The sequence below is a fragment of the Oncorhynchus gorbuscha genome, linkage group LG17 (genome assembly GCF_021184085.1).
Source record: "Oncorhynchus gorbuscha isolate QuinsamMale2020 ecotype Even-year linkage group LG17, OgorEven_v1.0, whole genome shotgun sequence".
Classification (NCBI taxonomy): domain Eukaryota; kingdom Metazoa; phylum Chordata; class Actinopteri; order Salmoniformes; family Salmonidae; genus Oncorhynchus; species Oncorhynchus gorbuscha.
In genome coordinates, this window is record NC_060189.1 from 30,015,596 (window position 1) to 30,041,793 (window position 26,198).

The 26,198-nt window shown below is 45.4% G+C and overlaps 1 protein-coding gene across 1 annotated transcript in view; it reads right to left on the bottom strand.

Moving 5' to 3' along the window:
* Nucleotides 1-5,977: 5,977 nt before the first annotated feature.
* Nucleotides 5,978-26,198, bottom strand: part of aqr (aquarius intron-binding spliceosomal factor) — a 63,070-nt gene continuing 42,849 nt past the window's right edge. The window contains exons 31-35 of the mRNA XM_046308357.1: nucleotides 18,350-18,520; nucleotides 12,839-12,924; nucleotides 9,499-9,673; nucleotides 8,392-8,505; nucleotides 5,978-6,505 (exon numbers count right to left, since the gene is read on the bottom strand). Of these exons, the coding sequence (XP_046164313.1) occupies nucleotides 6,197-6,505; nucleotides 8,392-8,505; nucleotides 9,499-9,673; nucleotides 12,839-12,924; nucleotides 18,350-18,520 (855 nt within the window). The 3' untranslated portion in view covers nucleotides 5,978-6,196. The remainder of the gene's footprint in view (nucleotides 6,506-8,391; nucleotides 8,506-9,498; nucleotides 9,674-12,838; nucleotides 12,925-18,349; nucleotides 18,521-26,198) is intronic.

Here is a 26,198-nt window from a genome sequence, read left to right on the forward strand (position 1 = left end):
CAGGCATTTCACATTGCGTCGTGCATAAGAAACCTTAGCTGTGGCGTAAGGCCTCCCCATGCCTTAATGCTTAATTATTACACATTAATAACACACAGGTTCACAAGATACATTACTACAGTATAAAGACGACCATCAGCACAAGCAAACCCCATTTGCGATGAGTTTGTGAGCTCTTGTTTACGTACTGCACGGACACAGTTTAGTGTACCACTCTCCTCTCCCTTTGAAAGGTGGCCAACTTTGACATTCCCTGAGTTAACAGTACAGGAGTATCCCTGTATTTGTGTGTGTGTGAGAGGGTGAAATTACAAAGCAGTATGGGGTTAATTGGATGCTGAGACACATATATCCTCTCTCTGAGCCACCCAGGTTTCCTCCCAGCGAGGCACGCCGGTCTTTTTCCATCCCCAATCTCACACCCCCCAAAAAATATTCACCAGCCCAGCCGAATCTCTTCCCTCTCTCTCCTTTATCTTTCTCTCAGCTTCTTTCTCTTTCTCGCTCTTCCTCCCTCCTTTTTCTCTTCCATCTCCCCTCTCTGTCTTCCCCTTCCCTATCTTTCTCTCTCCTTTGCTCTCTACCCCGCCTCCTTCTCTCTCGCTTCCTCTCACATGCAGCCTCTCAGCAAGACGCTGTCAGCTTGCCTTGGCTGTTCCAGCCAACCAAGCCTCATCCCCTGCCAAGACTTCTGGGAGATGGAAAAAAGACAAACTTAAAATCAGGCGGTTTTTGGCAAGTTGTTTTCTGCCCCCAGGACTTTTGGGAGAAAAAAAATCAACCCAACTAGGTCTCATATGGCACCCGCATAAATATTTCACTAAGATTTTGGGAAGCATCCATCTTTTTTTCAAAGGAATTTTTGCAAAGATTATAATTCCCCATATAAAAAGTATTAGAGAATTATTGTCACAATGTGTATTAGTCAAAAGTGAGAGCGAGAAAATGAGTTTAAATAGTGCTTTGAAAAAAATACACCTTTTTCATTAATTACATTTGAATAGTTTAATCTACAAATGCATATAGCTCCCCTGGTTTTGGTAATGGCAAAGGCTACACTCAGCAGGAGTGTTTTGGTTAAATCCTATTAGGGATTTTAAAGTATTGGAACCTGTGCTATTTTTTGAAGTTAATGACATGGCATTGTGTCAAGATGGGGAAGAACTTTAAGGAGACAAAAACTATAAAGGTACTTCATCTAGCACAATAGAGGAATTTACCAAAAATGTGTTTTACTCATGCCAGCATAACCCACTGTTTCAATTTGACTTTTATAGCTCTGCAATTCATTTAAATGCATCATCCTTCAGTGTGCATTTACTCTGGCTTTTATTCTTGAAAGGGGATTTGTCCATGATGAATGGTTTAAGCATGAAGCAGGTTTCGCAAAAGTCAACTTCCTGATAGATGTGCTTGAAAAGTTGGAATGTTCCACTCTCTTTCTCCCCTCTGACCTTGTGTTCTCTGTGCATTTCCTTTGAACTGGAGCTATTTTTCAAGTTTCATCTCTTCAATGTCCCAATTGCATGAGAGTACGAAGGGATGAAAGGATGGCATCTCTGGTGGACCTTTCAATAGCTTGCTGAACTATGGTGCCAGAATGGGCTTTTTTAAGCAAAAGTCAAGGTGATGCTGACATTCACTGAGAGAAGGAACTTCGTCTGTTCTATAAGGACAGATCCAAATCACATAGTTTGAGAAAAAATAAAGACCATTGAAAGGTGACATAAGGTAATCCTTCCTGAGAATTTGAATTCGCAAATACGCAATTAAAAATGTCAAACTATCATAGTTTAGAGAGGTAATGCTTATTCTTACATCTTATCCTCAGTTACTGAATTCTGCAATGTCTGCATTTCACGTTAAGGGTCGAAGTTGAACTTTTATGATTGCTGATAGACCCATACATCTCAGCACTTCATTGAGGGACAGCCTAGTGTATCTGACATTCACAGTGCATCAAAATATGTTACAGGACTTCATCCTGATTTTCATCTGTTCTCATCATCTAACAAGTTCACACCAAAACCTTCCCTATAAGCAAAGAAACGCTGATGAGTTGCAATGTAAATCTTCCACTTCAGTCTGAAAATGTTTCTGAGGATTGACAAGGCAGAGATATTCCTATGTAAAATAGAGGCAGGCAGACATTTTATTTTCGGTCTAATGACAATTCGATCAAGAAACACTATGTAAGTTCAAAAAAATTGTATCACTTTATAAGTTTAAATCCATAACTGCTCTATTGTTAAAGTTAAGCTGTAGAACATTCTTCTCTGCCCTGTGCAGGATGTCATCATGAACTAAAATCAGCAAATTCAGGCTATGAATACAAAATATCTGTATTTCAAGTTGTAGAATAGACAAACCCAAACAAAAAAAAGAACATCCACTGTTAACAATTTTATAGAGCGAGTATAATCATTTTGTTAAATGTTTGGGAAGTGAAGTTTTGGCTTTGAACTTATATTAACACCTCAATAACGTGACAAGACGAACAATAACACAATGGCCTTTGGCATGAACAGTAACTCTTCCTCTGTGAAGGAAACATTTGTTTCCACGGTGACGTGACCAGAACCAGCAGTCAGGACCAGGACTGGTCTCAGCACACTGCCTTGCCGTGTTTCATGTTCTGGGCACAGGTCCGACCCAGGTTGGCCCCCTCCAGGAGCAGGTCTGACAGGCGGTCCAGGCCCACGCAGGTGGTCAGTGGGGTGACGAGGCCATAGAGCCCCCCGAGTAAGATACTGAGGGGCCAGCCTATGATCAGTAAAATCACCAGCCACACAATGCTCCAGAAACACGACCCGCAACTGGCCATCCTAGTCTGGGAGAAAGAGAAGAAGAGAAGGGGGAAAATATTTACATTTTTCATTCCGTTAACAAATCAATCACGAATATAAAACATTAGGCAACCTGCATCACACAAAGATGGAATTTGCAGAGTTGACAGAATGAAGCCAATTGTAGAAATCTATTGTATTGATTTCTCATCAAAAGAATAAGGAAACCTTAGTGTTTATTTTGCCAGAGCTGTTCCACTCCCCATGTGATCAAAAACGATTAATATCCCTTCAGATGATTAGATTTGCATAATCCCATCTATACATCACCCATACAAATATCAATGGCTCCCAGACTTCAGATTAGATACCCAGTGTATCGGGTCCTATCTATGGTGATTTAATCAGAGGATATAAACTCTGTGACACTCCCATCTGTAATTGGAGTTGATCATATTGAATGCGCCGGCCCAGTTGATGTGGATGTACTTGACACTCCCCGCTACCACCACGGTCCCTACCCACTGGGGTCAACAGGGAGTCTACGCCTACCCTACAGAAGATTTAGTGGACCTGACACTGCTCAAAGTGGCAGTGAACAGCAAGCACTAAGGATTCTTATGCAGTCAGTGTGTATAACACTCATTGGTCTTTAACCGCAGACGCAAAAAGTTTAACATTTTATTCAATCTGTGGTCGTATCTAAAAGAAAATCTTCCCAGAGCTCAGTAGCTGAAGTAGGAGCTGTCAGACGGACTTGTTCAAAAGCCAACGATCAGATCCATTAGCAAGGCTATTTCAGTTTTCTGAGGTATTGTACACTTTCCTCCCCACTTCCTTGTCTGTTCTGTGTAATATCCTGTTTTAGCGAGACAGACCGTGTGATGAGATCAGCTGCACTGGTTAATCTCGTGGTTGTCTCGTGCTTCAGGGAATGCCCTTTACAGTGCATTAAAAACACGAGACAATATTAGCATTCCAAAAAAAACCCAACTCTTTTCCCAGGATTCATTGACTATTTCAACCATTTAGGATAAAATGAGCAATAAAAAGTTGCTTTCATATTTTGAAGCAATATGAAAACATTTAACCTGAAGAACATCCTGAGAACAGAAAAGTACACAGCATCAAATCATATCTAACAGTTTACCGTCATACCTTTTTGCCTTTTAAATTCACCGTCTACAAAGACTCTTAAAAGACGTAGAGAAGTGCAGTCACAGTACTTCCTCTGCACACACACAAATGCATACAGCACTGTTATACTGCATGCAGTTAGTGACACATCAACCAATGGCAGTTAACGGTTAACAAGTAGAAAGCCATTGAGCACTGCGAAGTAGAGCTATGTAAAGCCATATTGTGGAGAGTACCTGTGGAGTGAGTATAAAAGACATGTTCACCTTCAGATGTGGGAAGTTTGAGAGTTCTTTGAGAAAGTGCGAGTCTGTTTTTCCTCCTTGCCTGTGGAATGGATATCCCCTCAGTCTCAGTTTAGTTCCTGCTTGGAGCTGCCAAAGTCAAGTCAGTCTGTATGAGTGGCCTCTTCCTCCCAGTTAACGCTAATTTACTGCAACAAGGTAGGCTCTGCTAAGGGAAACGGAGTGCCAGGGAGGACAGCTGGAGATAAAGATAATTGGTTTTCTAGAGGGAGGCTATGACACAATGTGTGCATTCATGGACCAGTTGCTCAATTTAAAAAAACATGGTTGTTGTGGGTTTAAAAAGGTTGTTGCACTGCACATGCAGAACCAATGCAGAGAAGAATCTGGGAATTTATGGGACAAGTCTAGTTGTAAGGGGATATTTATCATGCAAATAATTGAATTATTTAACCCTGTAATTGTTTATGGATTGTGATTTAAACTGTGTACAAAACATTAGGAACACCTTCCTAATATTGAGCACCCCTTTTGCCCTCAGAACAGCCTCATTAAATCGGGACATGGACTAGGTGTCAAAAGCGTTCCACAGGGATGCTGGCCCTTGTTGACTCTAATGCTTCCCACATTTGTGTCATGTTGGCTGGATGTCCTTTGGGTAGTGGACCATTCTTGATACACATGGGAAACTGTTGACCGTGAAAGACCCAGCAACGTTGCAGTTCTTGACACACTCAAACCGGTGCGCCTGGCACCATACCCTGTTCAAAAGGCAATTTTTTTTGTCTTGCCCATTCACCTTATGAATGGCACACATACACAATCCATGTCTCAATGCTTCTTTAACCGGTCTCCTCTTCATCTATACTGATTGAAGTAGATTTAACAAGCGAGATCAATAAGGGATCATAGACTGACCAGGTGAAAGCTATGTCATGGAAAGAGCAGGTGTTCCTAATGTTTTGTACACTCAGTGTATAACTGACACATAAGATATATCTATTCTAGGCTGACTAGAGTAAATCTGCTTTGATGTCGCAGAGGCTTTGAAATCAAACATTAACATGTTTTGAATGTCTAAACAGCCTTTGAAGAGGACACCTGTACACTGAAACAAAACTGTATAAATCGGGTTACATACATTGCTCTCAATGATAACCATTTCCCTGAATCTAAGCAATACGGGTTCTCCAGCTTGGCTGCGTTCAGGTCGGTTGAATCACGACTGTACTGTGACTTGAGCAGCTATGGATGCGATCTCTCCTCTCAGACAGTGGGGGTGTTGCTTGGGGAGAGGGTTACAGGCTAGCCTGACGCATGTAACAGCTAGTTAACCTCTGGTGCATGATAACGTCTAAATTCCAAGTGTGTTGTGAGCCTGCAGGCTGTGGCCTCTTTACACTACCAGGACCAATGAGGCTAGAACTAGGGATTCAGGGAAGGGTAGGCTCTAATCCACCACCAACATCTCAGTGAACTGTATGCCACTGTGACCATTTGTTTCCAAATACGGATATGGACACTGATGATTTGAGTGGAGTTGTGAGTGATAGAGTATGTCTGATGTACCGGCTTCTCTCCCCCCATGGCTTCATGTGCACGGTGACTGACCTATAAATCCAGCTTAGTGGCAGCTTGTCCAGTCGCTATTGGGCGAGCCAATCAGATTGACAGGTGACAGTGACGCTGTCTGAGGGCGGGGCAGAACGGGAGTGTGTAGACTGGAAGAGTAACATGATAGGGAGATTTGAAATAGGATGGCTGGGTGTCTGCAAATGTATGTAGAAAATTTAAAAACTCAAGACTGCATTCACATTGAGAATTATTTTAATACAAAAGTACAGATTACAAAACAGACCATTTCAGAAAATCAAATTAAACATTATCCTCAAGGCTTCAAGACATCTTCACGGCTTCAGTAGAAAAATAATTCTAAAACAGGATAATCATTTTCGCTCCAAGCTCTCCAGTTCTGGCCCCATCTATGGGCACATAAAGCAGTGCAAAGGCCCACAGAGAAGCACCACCTTAAGGTGCTTCCGCTTCGTCACTCTCCTCTCCATCACTGTCGCTATCTCGGCCAGGGTGCTCTGGCATTTTGGGGTGCTCCTCTTGCACCTTCTCTGGTGTCTCCTGTGGGGTCTTCTCTGTGCCGGCCTCCCCGGAGGGCTCCTGCTCCATCGGTGTCTCTTCCTGGTTCTCCACTTCAACTGGTGTCTCTTCCTTGTTCTCCACTTCAACTGGGGTCTCTTCCTGGTTCTCCACTTCAACTGGGGGCTCGGATTGGTCCTCCTCTGCCTGTGTCTGCCGAGGGGGAGGCAGGAGCTTCTGCTGTTGCTGGGCATGGAAGAGAACACAGGGAAAGAGAGGAAGGTGAGAAATGTGGGTGTATGGGTGTCACCATATAATTCCTACATTTATGAAAAATGTTCATCATATCTTGAATTCATGACAAAATGTCATAGACAAGATGCTAACAGATTTTCCATGCTGTACAAAGAATTTCTATCACTGCTCGTCCCATCCCCCCCTCTCCCTATTTCCTCCTGTCTCTATCGCTTTTGCTCTCATTCCTTCCTTCCCTTGCGCTCTCTGGTTGAGGACAGAATCCATGCACATGCCTTAGGGACAGGTTAGGGAGGGGCACATGTCTCCCTGTTATGTTCGGAAAACAAAAGTTCCCTCTCCACTGCAGCCCTGCCACTTTAGGCGGGGGATGAGAGAGGGGTGGGGTAGCTTAGAGTCACTCGTTATCATCCCTCCCCCCTCCTTTATCCTCCACTCCCCACGGTGTCAAACAAAAGAATGCACTGCTCTCTTAATTAAAACTCATTCTGGTTCCCTCATCTAAAATGTTAGGCTCGTGCCCTGTTAAGGCTCAGCATGCAGAACTAAAACAATTCTCTTACATCTGACCTATTTCCACCACTGCATTAAAGTTTTACAAAATACAGAACCTAAAAACAGATGAGGGATAATGATACTGAAGACCTGAATGAATTACTGTAAGAGGTTACATTGGAGCAGGTGTGTTTGTGAGAACCAGTGGTCTCAGGTGTGGGTAAATAAACTGATGTGACATTGGGGAGCTAGCCTTTCATAGCTGGACTATTAGCCTGTACTCAGTCTGTGCTTGAGGAGCTAGCCTAGCATTTCACTGTTGGACTATTAGCCTGTACTCAGTCTGTGCTTGAGGAGCTAGCCTAGCATTTCACTGTTGGACTATTAGCCTGTACTCAGCCTGTGCTTGAGGAGCTAGCCTAGCATTTCATAGCTGGACTATTAGCCTGTACTCAGCCTGTGCTTGAGGAGCTAGCCTAGCCTTTCATAGCTGGACTATTAGCCTGTACTCAGTGTGTGCTTGACGAGCTAGCCTAGCCTTTCATAGCTGGACTATTAGCCTGTACTCAGTCTGTAATTGGAGAGCTAGCATTTCACTGTTAACCGAGTTAGCCTGTAGCCTAGCCTTTCATAGCTGGACTATTAGCCTGTACTCAGTCTGTGCTTGAGGAGCTAGCCTAGCCTTTCATAGCTGGACTATTAGCCTGTACTCAGTCTGTAATTGGAGAGCTAGCCTTGTCTTTCCAATTGCTGGTGTACTATGGTAGTTACCCGTCTGTCTGTACTGCTGGGTGCAGTGAGGTCACCAGTTATCTGTCTGTATTTCTGGGTGTAGAGAGGTCAGTAGTTACCAGTCTGTACTGCTGGGTGTAGCGAGGTCAGTAGTTACCAGTCTGTACTGCTGGGTGTAGCGAGGTCAGTAGTTACCTGTCTGTACTGCTGGGTGTAGCGAGGTCACCAGTTACCAGTCTGTACTGCCGGGTGTAGCGGGGTCAGTAGTTACCTGTCTGTACTGCTGGGTGTAGTGAGGTCACCAGTTACCAGTCTGTATTTCTGGGTGTAGCGAGGTCAGTAGTTACCAGTCTGTACTGCTGGGTGTAGCTGGGTCAGTAGTTACCTGCCTGTACTGCTGGGTGTAGCGGGGTCAGTAGTTACCTGTCTGTACTGCTGGGTGTAGCGGGGTCAGTAGTTACCCGTCTGTACTGCTGGGTGTAGCGGGGTCAGTAGTTACCTGTCTGTACTGCTGGGTGTAGCGGGTCAGTAGTTACCTGTCTGTACTGCTGGGTGTAGCGGGGTCAGTAGTTACCTGTCTGTACTGCTGGGTGTAGCAAGGTCAGTAGTTACCAGTCTGTACTGCTGGGTGTAGCTGGGTCAGTAGTTACCTGTCTGTACTGCTGGGTGCTCTGGATCATGTGTATGTACATGTTGTACACCAGGTTGGCCATCTCCGGCATGTTCTTGATCGCCTGGTCGGGCTGGGACGAACGAGGCTCTCTCTGGAGGGAGAGATGGTTTACTGTTTATTAATTTCTCCCTTCAGTCCTCTTCAAATCGATTAGTTTAGACCACTTACTATTAATGCGCCTACGGTGTGAGTGAGGGAGATACCAAGAGGGAGTGAGAGGCAGAGAAAGGGAATATGCAAATAGGAAGAGAGCCTGGTGGGTGAGTTGAATATTCTCTCAGCTGCATTAATGCCCCCTAGACATAGTACTACGCTGGCACTGCAGCGGTCCACTGAGCTGTGTGTGTGTGTGTGGTGGGAGCAGGGAGCTGCCGCATTGCAAAATAAGACTGCCCACTAGGCACAGATGTCATGTTAACATCTATTCCACATTGATTCAACCAGTGGGCGCGCAGTAAAGTCTGTGGGTGAGCTGAGCTTAAACTGTTTCCCCTTAAAATGAGGAGAAATGAGGATGAGGAGAAAGTGGAGCGTCCGGGACTGGACTCTTTCGGACAGGTCAAGGGGGGGCACATGTGGGTATCTAGAAGAACTGTCCCCCTGGGAACTGGAGCTCTTGTGCCAGTGTGTGTGTCAGTGTGTGTGTACGCCGTCTAGCACTATCCTGGAGGGGGTATGGGTTGGGGTAGACTGGCTTTGCCTGGTGACATTTGGGGGTTAATAACAGACTGTCCCCCCGTCTGTCACAGTCGTCCTTTACCTGAATGGTGTTAACTGACTGGGCCAGTGGGTAAGAGGCTGGATAGAACGAGGTGGTGGTGGGGGGGGGGGGGGGGGGGGGAATCACTCCATCCATTGAGAATTCAGACAGGCAGGATTAGGCTGCAGTGGGGATGAAGAGGCATGTACTATGCAGGAGCTGGAGAGGGTGCTGCATAGAAATGTCTGTGTGTGAGAAAGTGTTTGACTCAAAGTGTTCTGCGTGTAGATGTGCCTGAGTGTGCATGAACACATATTCAAGCTTGCGTGTGTGTATTCATTTGTCTCTGTGTGTGATTGTGCAAGTGTTAGTGTGTGTACTCACAGGCTGTCCCTGGGTGTAATATTCATTGGGTCTGATGTGGAGCTTCATGGGTCTGGCAGTGAGCTGGTTGAAGGCAGGAGTCAGTTCAAAGCAGTTCTGGAACAGACTGACCCGTCCAAAGATGTAGAGGCCAAGTCTGGACCTGGACATGGCTACTACCAACCGTCTCACATCCCTGTGGAGAGAGGGAGGGGGTTGAGAGAGAAATGACATATTAAACCACTTGGCGCAGTTAGCCTATACATCACAAGATTATACACAGCCCTTCCACTCACAAAGCAAGTGGGTGAGAAAAATATTGGAAAGGAGCGAAAGGGACAGATGAGGAGGAGTAGAGAGTCTTTAAAGAAAGATAAGGCGGCAAAAGTGAGGATAAATACAAAAATACAGACGGAGGGGTGGATGGCGAGAGGAGAAAAAACAGAGGGCAAAGAACGAGAGGGAGAGAAAAGACAGCGAGAGGAGCGACAGACAAAAGAAAGGGGCAGAGGGGCGAGGAGATGGGCTACTTTCTTTCCAGCCAGTGGAATTAAAGGATTAGCAGGAGGGAGATGGGAGTCTGGAATCTTCTCCGTTTCCCTGGCTGTAATACAGCCGTGCCGTAGTGGCTAGTCCTGGTCCCCAGGGAGGAGCCAGTGACATTATGGGATAGATAAATGAGGCATATATCATACATCTATCTAAGCAGCCATGATAAGACAGCGCACATTAGCAGCACAATATCACATTCTAAATGTCAACTTCTGGACTATATGGGTAAAAGCAGGGAACCAACTGGTCACAATGGGCTGCTGGTTAACAATTATGTTACAACAGCAGGCTTATCTATTGTATTCAGACCATAGCGAGGCAGTAGTTCAACCAAGACAACGGCAGGTAGTTCCAGTTCAAGTTCCAGGTAGAAATAGCAAATGACTGTATAACAGCTGACTAATACCTTCTCCAGCTCCACTAAGGCTGATTTCTGTCAACATGGGCTGAGGTGAAGGCTTTTGCGTGGGAAGGGAGGAGATTGTTCTGGCTTATTAAAGGAGCTCTGGTGGAATTCGAAAAGAATCTTTGTCTCCGTGTGCAAAAGCTCTACAGACAAAACGTACATTCATAAGCAGACAAGACGTGGAATGAACACAAGTAGACCACGAGATGAATCTACACTTGTGTGTTTGTATGGTGTGCTGTGTTAAACTGTGTGTTTGCGTGTGCGTGAACGTACTAGTGTTTGTGTGTAGTAATCTCTTTAGTTAACAAGGTAACAACAAGTCACAAGAATGTGGACCATGGAAAAGCTACCTAAAAACACATCACTTCCACAGAAACAAACCACAAGAGCAGCCCTCCAATCAGCAAAGAGCCTGACAAGAGAGGAGCCAATCAGAAGCAGTCTTCACCTGGGGAAACAGCTCTGTGTGCAGGGGTAGGGGACGCCCACCTGGGTGGTTCCTTGACATAAGCAGCCACATAGAGGGGCAGTGAGTGTCTGTTCCTGTGAAGGTGTGTCAGTCTCCCTGCACGTCAACTCTCTGGTGTTTGTGTGTGTATGTGTGTTTCTGTGAACATTTGTGTATACCTGCACATGTGTGCTGTTGTGCGCCTGTCAGAGTGTGTCTGCGTCTGACCCGGTGTGTGTGTGTGTGTCCCAGTACATGCGTGTGTGTGATCCTGTCACAGTGCATCTGTATGCATGTGTCCCTCCCAGTGTGTCTCTCAGTGGGAGGGCTTCTCCTAGACTGTCAGATCGAGGGGTCAGCTTGTCATACGGTCAGTTGCGTGGCAGCGCGTTGCTATGAGCAGAGTGAAGCGAGGCAATACCGCAGCGTGGGAGAGACAGCAGGGGGAATTTCCCATGAATCACTGCTTTCCCACCCATTCAGAAAGGCCACCAAAATATGAATTAAATTAGCACAGTCACAGAGATCCTCTCTAGCTTGATGTATTTCTATATTCAAAACAGACAAGTAGGCAATGTTGTTATTGAAGTGGTCGTTTGAGAATTCATAAGGCCATGTTCAACAGTGGTTTAATGTCTATCATAGTATAAAGTACAGTTTGCCATTCAAAAAGAACACTTGCAATGTCACATTGATGAAACGCTCATGTCTTGCAGTTACAATATAGCATTTCCTCTCCCCTTCAGTAAATAACTACCTCTTGGCCATAATAGAGGTGTTTTAAAACCCACTCCACATATAAAAAGAGACAGAGAATGAAATGTGAATTAGGCAGAAGTGTGTAATCTCCTGTGTGAGACAAGACTAAACGGGAGATAGGCGAGACTGGGTGCCGACAACATGATAAACTGGAGACTCTCCCTGGCCCACACGCACCACTTCATCACCAGCCCATCAATCTGCCCCTTTATCAGACACACAGAGAAAGGGAGTTAAGTGTTTTTTTGGCCCTGGATTTATACACTTGATGCTAAACTAGAAGAGGCGTCAAAAGAGAGGATGGCTTATTCATCCAGCCAAAGCTTCATTTGGAGACTTCAATTTCTGTCGGCCGTGTCGCGGCTCCAATGGGGTAGGCCTTCATCCATAAAAACACATTACACCAGCACACCCGCCACTATATATCACAAGCAGAGGGAGAGTATGTGTGCGCGTGGCCTGGTACAGATAGCTAAAATACTGTGGCAATGTTTTGCCTGGTGTTTAATACGCAGCGTATTAAGGAAGAGGGGCTCGTCGGTATCTCACAGCAGCCTGGAAATGAAAGGTCTTTTCACTCTGTATCAATTCAGAGAGAGTGGGGAGGGGAGGGAGAGAGAGAAAGGAAGAGAGGGAGAGAAAGAAACAGTAAGAGAAAAAGAGTAAAAGTAGAGTAAAAGTAGTGAAAAGGGAAGGAAAAGAGTAAGAGAGGGACAGAGACAGGGAGACCGACAAAGATGGTAAGAAAGAAAGAGTTTGAGATAAAGGGCAGAAAAAGACAACTTTAACACAGGCGAGTGGTTACCAACAGGGCTCTCTGAACCTGTAATAGGCTGTTTTACAAAAAGCCTTTGATGGTAAAGCTGCTCTTTGTTCGATACTCTCACCCCAATCATCTTTACACAATGCTGCAGCTGTACTTAACAAAAAATGGTTAGTGCGGCTGCACGCTCTCCTTTCTTTTACCTCCTCAAAAGCTGACTTTATCCACCCTGTGCGTGACATGAGAAATCAGTCTGCAAAGACCTAACCAACTTTCAGAAAACTCCACATTTATTCATACCAAGAGACTCTTTAAAAAGTCGAACTTAAAAAAAGACATTTAAAAAAGCTGCTCTGGGGGGTAAAGTGACTGGTGTGGTGGATTTCTGCTTGTGTTAAAGTGTGTGTGTGTTGTGTGGTAAAGTGCCTACCTCAGATGTCCCACAGCTCTGGTGCGGACCAGTGACAGGATGATGTAGTCATTCTGCTGACCCTGAAACCTGTCCACAGTCGTCACCTAAAAAGGAACACACACATCCATTATTTAACACAGACGTCTTTAAATCAGGCCAATACTGGCAAGGCCGCGGGCCCCGATGGTATTCCAGGGTGCGTTCTCTGAACAGCTGGCAGGTTTATCCACAGTAATGTTCAACCTCCACTTGGCCCAGTCTGTAATCCCCACGTTTTAAGATGTCCACCATCATTCCTGTTCCCAAGAACTCTAAGGCTTCATGTCACAATGACTACTGCCTTGTAGCACTCACATCTGTAATCATGAAGTATATATATGCCATTTAGCAGACGCTTTTATCCAAAGCGACTTACAGTCATGTGTGCATACATTCTACGTATTGGTGGTCCCGGGGATCGAACCCACTACCCTGGCGTTACAAGCGCCATGCTCTACCAACTGAGCTGAAGTGCTTTGAAAGGCTGGTTATGGCACACCTCAACTCCATAATCTCAGACACACTAGACCCAGTCCAATTTGCATACCACCCCAGCAGATCCATAGGCGACCCAATCTCAATTGCACTCCACACTGCCCTAGATAAGAGGAATGCCTATGTGAGAATGCTGTTCATTGACTACAGCTCAGCATTCAACTCCAAGCTCGTCACCAAGCTTAGGACCGAACACATGCAACTGGAACCTGGAATTACTGACGGGCCAACCCCAGGTGGTGTGGGTAGGCAACATCAACTCCACCACGCTGACCCACAACACGGGGGCCCCACAAGGGTGTGTGCCTAGTCCCCTCCGGTACAGCCACAACTGGTATGGCAATAACACCGCCCTGGATCGCATGGTGCTACATCGGGTGGCGTGGACAGCCCAGTACATCACTGGGCCAAGCTCCTTGCTAGGAAAGACCTCTATATACCAGGTGGTGTGAAAGGAAGAAACCGGAAAATCATTAAAGACTCCAACCACCCAAGCCATGGACTGTTCGCTCTCTGCTTCAACATGGCAAGCGGTACCGGTGCATCAAGTCTGACACTAACAGGCACCTGAACAGCTTCTATCCCCATGCCATAAGACCACTAAATAGCTAGCTAACAAAAATGGCTACACAGACTGAGTTGACCTTTCTATTGTATTCTTACTTATGTCTCTATGCAGTCACAGGGACCTACACACTAAGCACACGGATACTCCAACACACATACAAAACACTCACTCCATCATTTCCTCATTCACACATAATACGCACATACATTTATACTGACTCTACACACCCACTCACATACAATCATCATATACACTGCTGCTGCCCTGTTTATCATATATCCTGATGCCTAGTCACCTTACCCAATACCTATCTACCTCTATCGATCCAGTACCCCCCCTGCACATTGTAAATATGGTACTGGAACTGACCCTGTATGCTTACTTTATAATGTTCTTATTTCTTATGTTTATTAGTGAATATGAGTGCATGTGTGTGTTGAGGATGGCTGGATTTAGTTCAGATGTTTACGAGCGAGTGTGAGAGCTGAGCTCCCTTCCTAAAAATCCAGAGAGCAGCGGATCTTCTTACGGAGGCGGGAATGCTGTGTGTTGTTCCTGCTGTAATCATGCTGGGCCACATGGAGGGGCAGGGGGGTGTAATACAGTTTGGAGGGGCCCAGCCCAGGGTATTTACCTACAGTACCCAGGCTGCTTACCTGGCCCTCTCAGACTCAGGGTGACAACACACACACAATTTATGGCTGTTATAGGAGGAAAATAGCCAGGATTTCTGAAGCCGAGGAATCGCGTGTCAGGCGAGTTGCTTTATCCCCGGCAATCCTGTCCTTATAAGAAGCACATTTCAAAGAATTCCTTTTCCTTGCAGCGAGGAAAGAAGCTGATTTTGGGAGGCTTTATTGTCAGCCTTATGCAATAGTGTTGCATACAGTATCTAATAGGTTGAGCTGTTCACCAAAGTAGTTAATGCCGACTTCAGTTGATATAGCTAGACCCAGGCTGTCTCGATCAAACACCTCATCCATCAACCTACACTTTGCGCATTGCAGACAGTTCAAGGCCTTACCAGTGAACCATTCATGTTGACTGGAAGGGTCTAGGCGGTGAAGAATGTCAGATGGGTATCTCAGTAGCAAGAGACTGGCCTCTTCCATTCTCCTGAGTGGATCAATACGCCAGAGAGAAGAGAAGAGCCGTTGAGCTTCAGGACAGCAACAGCGTTAAATAAATCATCCTATCGCAGCCTTTTCTTTTGGTCGAATGCACTATTCATGGACTTGGGAGTCCCACAAGCCAAACCCCCTCCGAGTCCCCTTATGGGAGAAAGGAAGGCCAGGGAGAGAGGGATGTAGAAAAACCAGGAAGTGGACCAATATTTATTTAAATCTCCCTGTCGCTATAAAGAACAGGTGCAGCACCAGAAGCAACCATGTCACTTTTACAACAGCGTGAGACTTCGAGACGTGTCTGTTCAGACACTAAGGCCAGTCGCTCTCAGGACCTCCCACCCACGTACCGGCCTACTGTTACCCCACAACACCCACCCACCCAATGGCATAGCCTAGTGGAAACTGAAGGGGGGAAAATATGCTGTGCAATTTCAGCCAAAATGCTTCACCATATTTTCCAGCGCAGAGTAAAGGCTGAAACCTTTTATTTTTAGCTCTGGGAGAGAGAGCGAGAGAGAGAGGGGGCTAGATAGATATCCTAGGGGCTTTTGCATTGTGTTAAGTTATTTATGTGAAATCTTCCAGGGAGGGAATCGCAAAGGTCATGACTTCACAGCAAGCAGCCAGGCACACATCCAAGGGAAGTGGAATCTGTTCTAGGGTGTCCACACACACACACACACACACACACACACACACACAACTAGAATCCCTGACAGAAGACACCCGACCAGAAAGAAAAGACACTAGCTCTCTTTCTCATCACTGTCATTCTGAATCTCAGCAGATGGGTCACCTGATTCAAATATTCATTATTGTATCTCTGGTCTCGCTCTGCTCTCCCTGTCTTCCCTCTTGTTCATGTGCCTGTAGGTAGCGACTGACGACCGTAAGCAGGGAATTCCACGGTAACAGGGTGACACAGACTCATGCAACGTATATGTACAAGGACTACTTTAACAATTCCCACGGAACATTTGACCAAAAAAGACATTTACTTGAACAGTGCAGATGCAAAGTTTGGTAACAGAATGATGACATCAACAAACAAACTATCATTGTTAAACTTTGCAACTGTACTGTTCTTCAAGTAGATGCTTTTTTGTTGTTGTAAATTGTTCTGTGGAAATGGTTAAAAGTAGTTATTGTACATATAGTTGTATGGTTGATTAATTAAGCAACCAATGTTTTTTGTTTGACATACATTTTAAAGCAAAAAAATCAGACTCTCCGTGAAACTATTTCTGGGGAATTGCCCATGCCGAATTGTCCCATCTTACACTTGGTTGAGTGTTCCCAGGGCTAATCTGGGGGTAATGAGAGGTCAGCGACAAACACAGGAGGTGGCAGTGGTAGAGAATTATAACAATCTCTCTATGACACCGTCGTCCAAACTCTTGAGTCCATCTGTATGAGTGTCCCTGTGTGTAGCAGAGCCCTAGCACTGCCTTCAGAAAATGAACCCACCGGGAGAGAAGGGGAGTGCAGGCTCCTAACATCCATCCCTCTGTCATTCTCCCTCTCCATTCATCCCTCCCTCCACAGCGTCGCAGTGAATAACTAGGTGGACTGATTAACCTTATCGCTTGTGTTACGTGTTCTATCCATGTCAATCTAAATTAGCCCTGACCTGCCTATGGATGTATGAGTGTGATCGCTCTAAATCGAGTTTGCATTAATGTGATTGTGTGCATTAATCAAATGACCCCGTCACCCAGTTAAAATAGCAGGTTAAACACAGCAAACGGCTTTAGTGTTCATAAAAATATCTATTCGTCACCCTTCTAAAGTCCGGGTTAAGCCGGTGTAGGCAGTCAATGTAAATAATCATTTGTTCTCAAGTGACTCGCCTAGCTTAAATATTTTATTTAAAAATAAATATACGAGAGCACTTTAACATTTCCCCAGTAACTACAACAAGTCCTTATAAATGCATAGTATGCTAAAAATGTGAGATATGTTAAATTTGCTCCTGATGCATATGTATGTGAACAGTTCCTAAGGCTCACTGTGTACTGTGGTCCACAGTGGAATACAGAACTATTCAAACCCAGGGCCTTGAGGTGCGTAGCACAACAATGCTGATGTTCATCATTCACCTCTAACAAGGGATGGCTTCAGCCCTGGTTGGAACACTATCTGGCTAATCAGTGACAGTTTCAGTTAACTGACTAAATAAGGGAAACACTTTAGGGATGAAGTATATTGAAAGCAGGTGCATCCACACATGTGTGGTTCTAAAGTTCATTATGAAATTAACATCCCATCATGCTTAGAGTCATGTACAGTGCATTCGGGAAAGTATTCAGATCCCTTGACTTAAAAAAATAAAATTGTTAAAATTGTTTTGATGACCACGATAAAAAAATAGCTACCATTTTATTTTTTAAACTGGTAATTGAAGCGCACTTCCCATTCAAGTGCATAGCCAACGGTAGGCATACATCAGCGCGTCACACGACTTTGCAATGAGCTGGAGGCGGTACGCATTTTGAAAACATACCTAATTGTGTGAAATCTGAATACTTTACTTAATATTTTGTCTTACCTTGCTTCAAAGTAGCCTAGTCAAAATCAGTTTCTATAAATGTGGAGGCAATTACTCTTTAAAGATGTCCATATGCCATTGAAAGAATTAGCCCATTTCTCTCATGTTCTATTGTATTCAAAACAACTGCTTCATTGTTCAGGAGCCAAAGGAACAATCCCATTCATATTAGCAACCCATGCTAGTTGCTGCATCTTTAGATGGCCCATCTATCAAGATTGATAAGGGATCATTTCATCTCTGTAACATGAAACTGCTGGCATGTGTAGTGCACTTTTGACAACGGTGTTCTCCCGCTAATTGCATTATTGAACTTACATTTATGCGTAGTCTACTTCCTTGTGCGCATTGCTTAGTTTATAATGTGAAGAAATAGTTTATCAACATTTTAAGTTAATGTTCTGATCCGTTGAATCAGCCTCGTTCTTTATGTGTTTTTTCCCCAAATGTATTGTATGAATTTGGGATCTATCGTCCCACAACAGACCCAGAATCTGTTTGGAATAGGCCATTTCTTTCCCGCACGGACAAGCTGACCAATAGAATAGGTCAACTTCTCTACTATGGGGGAGAGTAGATAGGATAGTGATTTTGTTATTCGTTCCTCATCTTGTCTGAGGAAAAGTAAATGTGGACAGTTATTCTAACATCTTCAAAGTTTCCTCTGAGTTGCATGTTCTGTTAAGATGAATTACCATAATCTAAATGTGATTTCTGTCATTCTGCGCACATATAAATATATGAGACCGTACCTTGTTGGGCTGTCCAAAGAAGGGGTTCCCAGCACAGCGCTGGTTGATGACGTCTCTGATGAGGTGTTTCTGTCCATTGTAGGTGGTGAGGATGCTGATCCTGTCGGCAGGGTAACCCAGCAGACGCATGTACATGAACAGAGCCACACAGTACTCTGCCTCACCCAGATTCTAGAGGGAGGGAGGGAGGGGAGGGCAGGTTAGATAACACGTTTTGCACACAGAGGAAATTAAACAAAATACTATTACAAATACAAAAAAACAATTTCCTAGTGTATGAGAATGTGTTCCCCCTACTCGTTTAAAATGGGCCTATATTACATAGGGGAGAAAGTGAGATGATTACAAAAGTGTTTATGTTCGTAATACAAATTTATTTCCACACTAAAGTCAAACTCTTTTAGTACCCAGAGATCATCCGTCCTTTAGGGTAATGTAAACCATTGTGTGTGTATATTAAATCTGTGCCCAAGCGGTGGTTGGTGTGACACACAGAGTGGAGTCTGAGAGGCATCTCTCCCCCTTCCCCTCCTCTGCTAGACAGCTAGCCATGGAATCTCATCAAAACAATGTACCGTTTCGGTTTCCCCTGACCTGGATGGACTGATATGGAGCCCGTTAATATGACTAAGGCCAGGAGATTTTCCAAACTATGTGATCTGACCAGGAAATACTCTGGGTCCCAGTGTGAAGCCCAGAGACACTCCCTCGGATACAGACATGCAGTAAGGCACACATATCCACCCATCAGCGCAGCCATCAGTGTGTGTGTGCTTGCGTGTGGCGTATCCAGTAGTTGTGCCCGTCTGTCTCATGTCACTGCTTAATACAAATGTGATCTAATGTGCCCAAACTCCAGATATCTCAGTAACCATGGCAACAGCTGCCTCTGCCCATCGCCTCAGTTTGAGTGTAACGGCCCAGGACTGGCATGTGGCTGAGAGCAAGGAAAATGGGAAGGAAAGAGGGAAAGAAAAAAGGGAAGGGGTATGTTGCTGTGGCACAGTCCTCTGCCCCTTAACACTAAAACCACTGGGCCTCGAGGGCCCCACCTCTACAAGCTAATGAGCAGTCATTCTGACTGCAACATTCTAACAGTGTAATTAATACATTTCATATACGCTATCGCTAAAAAAATAATTTAGTTGGGTTTATGAAGGTCTAAGGCGCGGTCAGCAAGGCACACGGTCAGCAAGGCACGCAGTCAGCAAGGCACGCAGTCAGCAAGGCACGTGGTCAATCGATGAAAACAGCAGTCGTCTAAACATCTTTTAAAGCACCAAGTGTGCTTGATAGTGAAAATCAGCACAAAAGCGGATTTATAATGGCATTATAATAAATATTAAGTGTCAATATGACAGCAGCCCAAAATAGTCGTATATATCAGATACCGTGGCGAATTTGTCTGTCATCAAAATGGAGCTAAAGCATCATCTCTGAAGCGATCCTGTGACATGGTTTCTCTAAAGAAAAGTATCCCATACATTGCTGATGTGTTTTGTTGAGATGAAGGGCCTGCTGTCTCAGTGATGACATTTTGTGCTGATAAATTGTCACATAGCATTGTCACTGGCTTGTTCCATCTAGAAATGGTGCAGTCCTTTCCTCTCTCCCGTCTCACCGTTTCATTTGGTAGTGGCACGGGCACTTGCTCAGTGTGCACTGTTGTAGGCCTCGGAGCTGTAGGTTAAATCAGGAGAATAATCAGAAATGTCATGATTCATTTCTTCCTCTCCAGAGTTCTCATTCAGATCTTATAGCAGCGCAAACGCAGCATGTGCATCCATTCATCGTGGTCTTGGTGGGTAATTTACAATGGCAAGCTCTCACTGTGTACGCCAAGTAGACTGATAAAACTGCTTGGGTTTGGTGGAAAGATAAACATTTCAAATATACCAATACAATGGCCCACTCTGTTCTTCATGACAACTGGTGATTACATCATTTTGCATTGTTTGCTTCCCTTCATCAACTCACCCATTCTCCCTCATCATACTTCACGTCATTTCATTGGTTCTTACGCGTGTGAAATGAGTTTCGGTATAGTTTAGGTTCAGTTGAGGCAATTATCTGAGTGATTATCAACTGGGCACGGCCCATTACACTGTCGGGAGAAGGAGCGGACCAGACCCAACTGTCAGGAAGATGAGCAATGGGGGGGGGGGGGCATTTAAAAAAGACATGCCACCATAAAACTGGTTATAACTCCAGTTCCGTTAGTGATATTAAGATTCTACCACCAGCAGCATGTTACAGTATATAGACTTATTTAGGAAAAGCCCGGGAGGGAGGAATGACTTTAAAAATGGCAGATTCATATGTTTTTTAATTAATGAGCAGTCAAAATTACTGCCTTAGCGGTTCTAGCGTTTAGGAAAATTAAAGAGTTAAAAAGGTCCTCAGTTGAACTACTGTAGAATCAGGGCTGAGTGAAAGACACTGAGAATGTAACGTACTGGTAAATACACAGACATGCTAATGTAATCCATCTAATGTTAACCTTTTCCAATGACCAGTGACTTCAATCTTCTCTAGCTCCCATCAGTGATCTATTGAATAATGAAGTGAGGCTAAAACCATATACAGTGTAGTCCAGTGGTTCCCAACCTGGGGTACATGTACATGAATAAGGGGAAGCATTTTCATTTTATGGCCCATTGCAAGTGTGCGTACAGAGCAGGGGCACTCACTTGTATTAACATAAAATGTACTTTAGCAAATGAGCCACGCCAAAGAGACAGGGGGATAGATCGCTGTTGGCTAGGTCCCCTGTTGCTAGTGCCCAATGGAGTGCCTTGAGCTGGAGTGTGTGATGGGGGAGGGGGATGTTTGAACAGCTGTGACAGGCATTCACCACACTTTTGGACACTATTGCCTCTCCAGAATCCAATTCACCCCTCTGATCTCTTGATGTGTGTGTATATATATGTGGTGGGGGCCACTACCCCTCTGGTCTCGGGACAAGAGTGCTTAAGTGGGGGTGAGTATTTATGAGATGTGCTACATTTCCTTGAGGCGCCTAAAAGTGGTAATAGGAAAACAGAGAGGAGAGGAGCTCATGTGACACACAACACACACACACACACACACACACACACACACACACACACACACACACACACACACACACACACACACACACACACACACACACACACACACACACACACACACACACACACACACACACACACACACACACACCACAGACACATGCTCCTCATTTAACCAACAATGGGCAGATTCAGCACACACACACACACACCAGAGTTTCCCTTAGCCAGTAATAGCCGGTTTTTGCCCCCCTAAAAAATATGAAAAGCCGATAAATCTAATTGCCGCAGGCCACTTGTCCTGGAGAAGAAGAAACCAATCCCATTGTGAAATCATGCGTTTTAGCCTATTCATTGACGGAAATACCAGTTGATGGAAAAACATTTGACCGGTCATGCTGATCGGTCTACAGGTTCATTTGCATAATTAAATTGCCTAGTGCATTTTTGTTAGTCGTGATGCACCTTATCACGTGCACAGCATACAGATACAGCTCTGTCATGTAGCTGCGAATACAGCTACTCAAACAGCCTGTTCGTGGCTGCTGGGGTGAACCAAGCTTGAACAACGCATTCACGTGTTAAAAACAGTTTAGAGATGGCCACGATTAAAAAGAGATACTATTTTATTTCGCATCTGGTAATTGAAGCGTGCTTCCCATTCGCCATTTAAGTACATAGGCAAATACGCTTCAGCGCTTCACACACCACTTGGCAATGAGCTGGAGGGAGTATGCATTTCAAAAATATATACTTCATTTCTTAAAACCGGAACGTTTTACTTCATATGATGAGGCAAGTCTTTCCTCGCTTCAAAGTAGCCTCGGCAAAATCCCACCATAGACCAGAAGCTTATTTCTCTCATGTTCTATTGGTTTTCAAATCAACATTCTGTCATTGTCCAGTAATAGACTACATCTTTAGATCTCTCCTCTTCCTAGATTTCTAACAGCTATTTTCTTATCAGGCACATGAAACTGCTAACATCGGAGGTGCTCTTTTGACAAAGTGTTTTCCTGCTCATGGCATTAGGGAATGAACATTTGTGCCTAGCCTACTGCTTGTGTGCGTTGGTGCGCTTATAATGTGAAGAAATGATCGTTTATCAACATTTTAACCTAAACGTTCCGCTCTGTTGCATCAGCCTCATTGATTTTTAAGTTGTGTTTGTTGTTAATGTATTGGTTGTATGAATTTGGGATCTATCGTCCCACAACTGTCCCAGAGTCTGTTTGGAACAGGCCATTTCCTTCTTGCACAGAATGACAAGCTGACCAATAGAATACTATGAGGGAAAGTAGATTGATTTTGCTGTTCATTACTCATCTTTCTGACTAAGGAAAAGTAAATGTGGACAGTTATTCTAACATATTCAAAGTATTATTGGCCGATATACCGTTTATACCATAAACTGTGCAAGGTCTGCGGGCTACGCCACTGCTTATAACATATAGACAACTATAAGAAATATAAGATGTCAAATACATGATATCCAGCACAGAGCTCCAGCTATACATTGGTGTTGTTAACTTGCAAGCTTCTTGGTTAAAGCAGAGACATTCAATCCTCGCCTGGGTCAAGATCTCTGCTTCCCCCCAGAAATAGCCCCCCTCCCCTTTTTATACCCCGGTATGGCACAGAAATGGTATGGCACAGAAATGGTATGGCACAGAAATGGTATGGCACAGAAATGGTATGGCACAGAAATGGTATGGCACAGAAATGGTATGGCACAGAAATGGTATGGCACAGAAATGGATCTGGATACCGCCCAACCCAGCTTCAAAGTGTGCATCAGAACTCCGTAAGGACGACGCACGGCGCTGTATGTTCTGTTCAAATGTATCACCATAATCTAATCCTGATTTGTCATTCTGAGCACTGTGGGTAGACGCCCTAATCAGATGCATATGGGTCTGGTAAATTAAAACGCTGCCAATCAAATGTCTGGCGCCACATTTTCCTAACGGAAACCCTGAGACAGAGACACACACACAGACAGAGACAGACACACACACACAGACAGAGACAGACACACACACACACACAGACAGACAGACAGACACACACACACAGACAGACACACACACACAGAGACAGACACACACACACACAGAGACAGACACACACACACACACAGACAGAGACAGACACACACAGACAGAGACACACAGAGACAGACACACACCGACACACCGACACACACACACCGACACACACACACACACACACCGACACACCGACACACACACACCGACACACACACACCGACACACACACACCGACACACACACACCGACACACACACCGACACACACACACACACACACACAGACCACACACCACACACACACACACAGACCGACACACACACACACACACACACCGACACACACACACACACACACAGACCACACACACACACACACACAGACCGACACACACACACACACACAGACCGACACACACACACACACACAGACCGACACACACACACACACACACAGACCGACACACACACACACACACACAGACCGACACACACACACACACACACACACAGACCGACACACACACACACACACAGACCGACACACACACACACACACAGACCGACACACACACACACACACACACACACACACACACACACACACACAGACCACACACACACACAGACCGACACACACACACAGACCGACACACACACACAGACCGACACACACACAGACCGACACACACAGAGACAGACACACACACAGAGACAGAGACAGACACACACACACACACACAGACAGAGACAGACAGAGACAGACACACACAGACAGACACACACACACAGACAGACACACACACACAGACAGACAGACACACACACACACACAGAGACACACACACACACACAGAGACAGACACACACACACACACACACAGAGACAGACACACACAGACAGACACAGACAGAGACAGACACAGACACACAGAGACAGACACAGACACACAGAGACAGACACAGACAGAGACAGACACACACACACACAGACAGACACAGACAGACAGACACACACAGACCGACACACACACCGACACACACACACCGACACACACACACCGACACACACACACCGACACACACACACCGACACACACACACCGACACACACACACCGACACACACACCGACACACACACACCGACACACACACCGACACACACACCGACACACACACCGACACACACACACACACACACAGACCGACACACACACACACACACACAGACCGACACACACACACACACACACAGACCGACACACACACACACACACAGACCGACACACACACACACACACAGACCGACACACACACACACACAGACCGACACACACACACACACACAGACCGACACACACACACACACACACAGACCGACACACACACACACACACACACAGACCGACACACACACACAGACCGACACACACACACAGACCGACACACACACACAGACCGACACACACACACAGACCGACACACACACAGACCGACACACACACACAGAGACAGAGACAGACAGACACACACACACACAGAGACAGAGACACACACACACACACAGACAGAGACAGACAGAGACAGACACACACAGACAGAGACAGACACACACAGACAGAGACAGACAGAGACACACACAGACAGAGACAGACACACACACACAGACAGACACACACAGACAGAGACACACAGACAGAGACACACAGACAGAGACACACAGACAGACACACACAGACAGAGACACACACAGACAGAGACAGAGACAGAGACAGACACAGACAGACACACACACACACACAGACACACACACACACACAGACAGACACACACACACACACACAGACCGACACACACACACACACACAGACCGACACACACACACACACACAGACCGACACACACACAGACCGACACACACACACACACACAGACCGACACACACACACACACACAGACCGACACACACACACACACACAGACCGACACACACACACACACACAGACCGACACACACACACACACACAGACCGACACACACACACACACACAGACCGACACACACACACACAGACCACACACACACACACAGACCGACACACACACACACACACAGACCGACACACACACACACACACAGACCGACACACACACACACAGACCGACACACACACACACACACAGACACACACACACACACAGACAGACACACACACAGACACACACACACACAGACAGAGACAGACAGAGACAGACACACACAGACAGAGACAGACACACACAGACAGAGACAGACAGAGACAGACAGACACAGACACACACAGACAGAGACACACACACACAGACAGACACACACACAGAGACAGACACACACACAGACCGACACACACACAGACCGACACACACACAGACCGACACACACACAGACCGACACACACACAGACCGACACACACACAGACCGACACACACACAGACCGACACACACACAGACCGACACACACACACACACAGACCGACACACACACACACACACACAGACCGACACACACACACACACAGACCGACACACACACACACAGACCGACACACACACACACAGACCGACACACACACACACAGACCGACACACACACACACACAGACCGACACACACACACACACACACACAGACACACACACACACACACACAGACCGACACACACACACACACACACACAGACCGACACACACACACACACACACA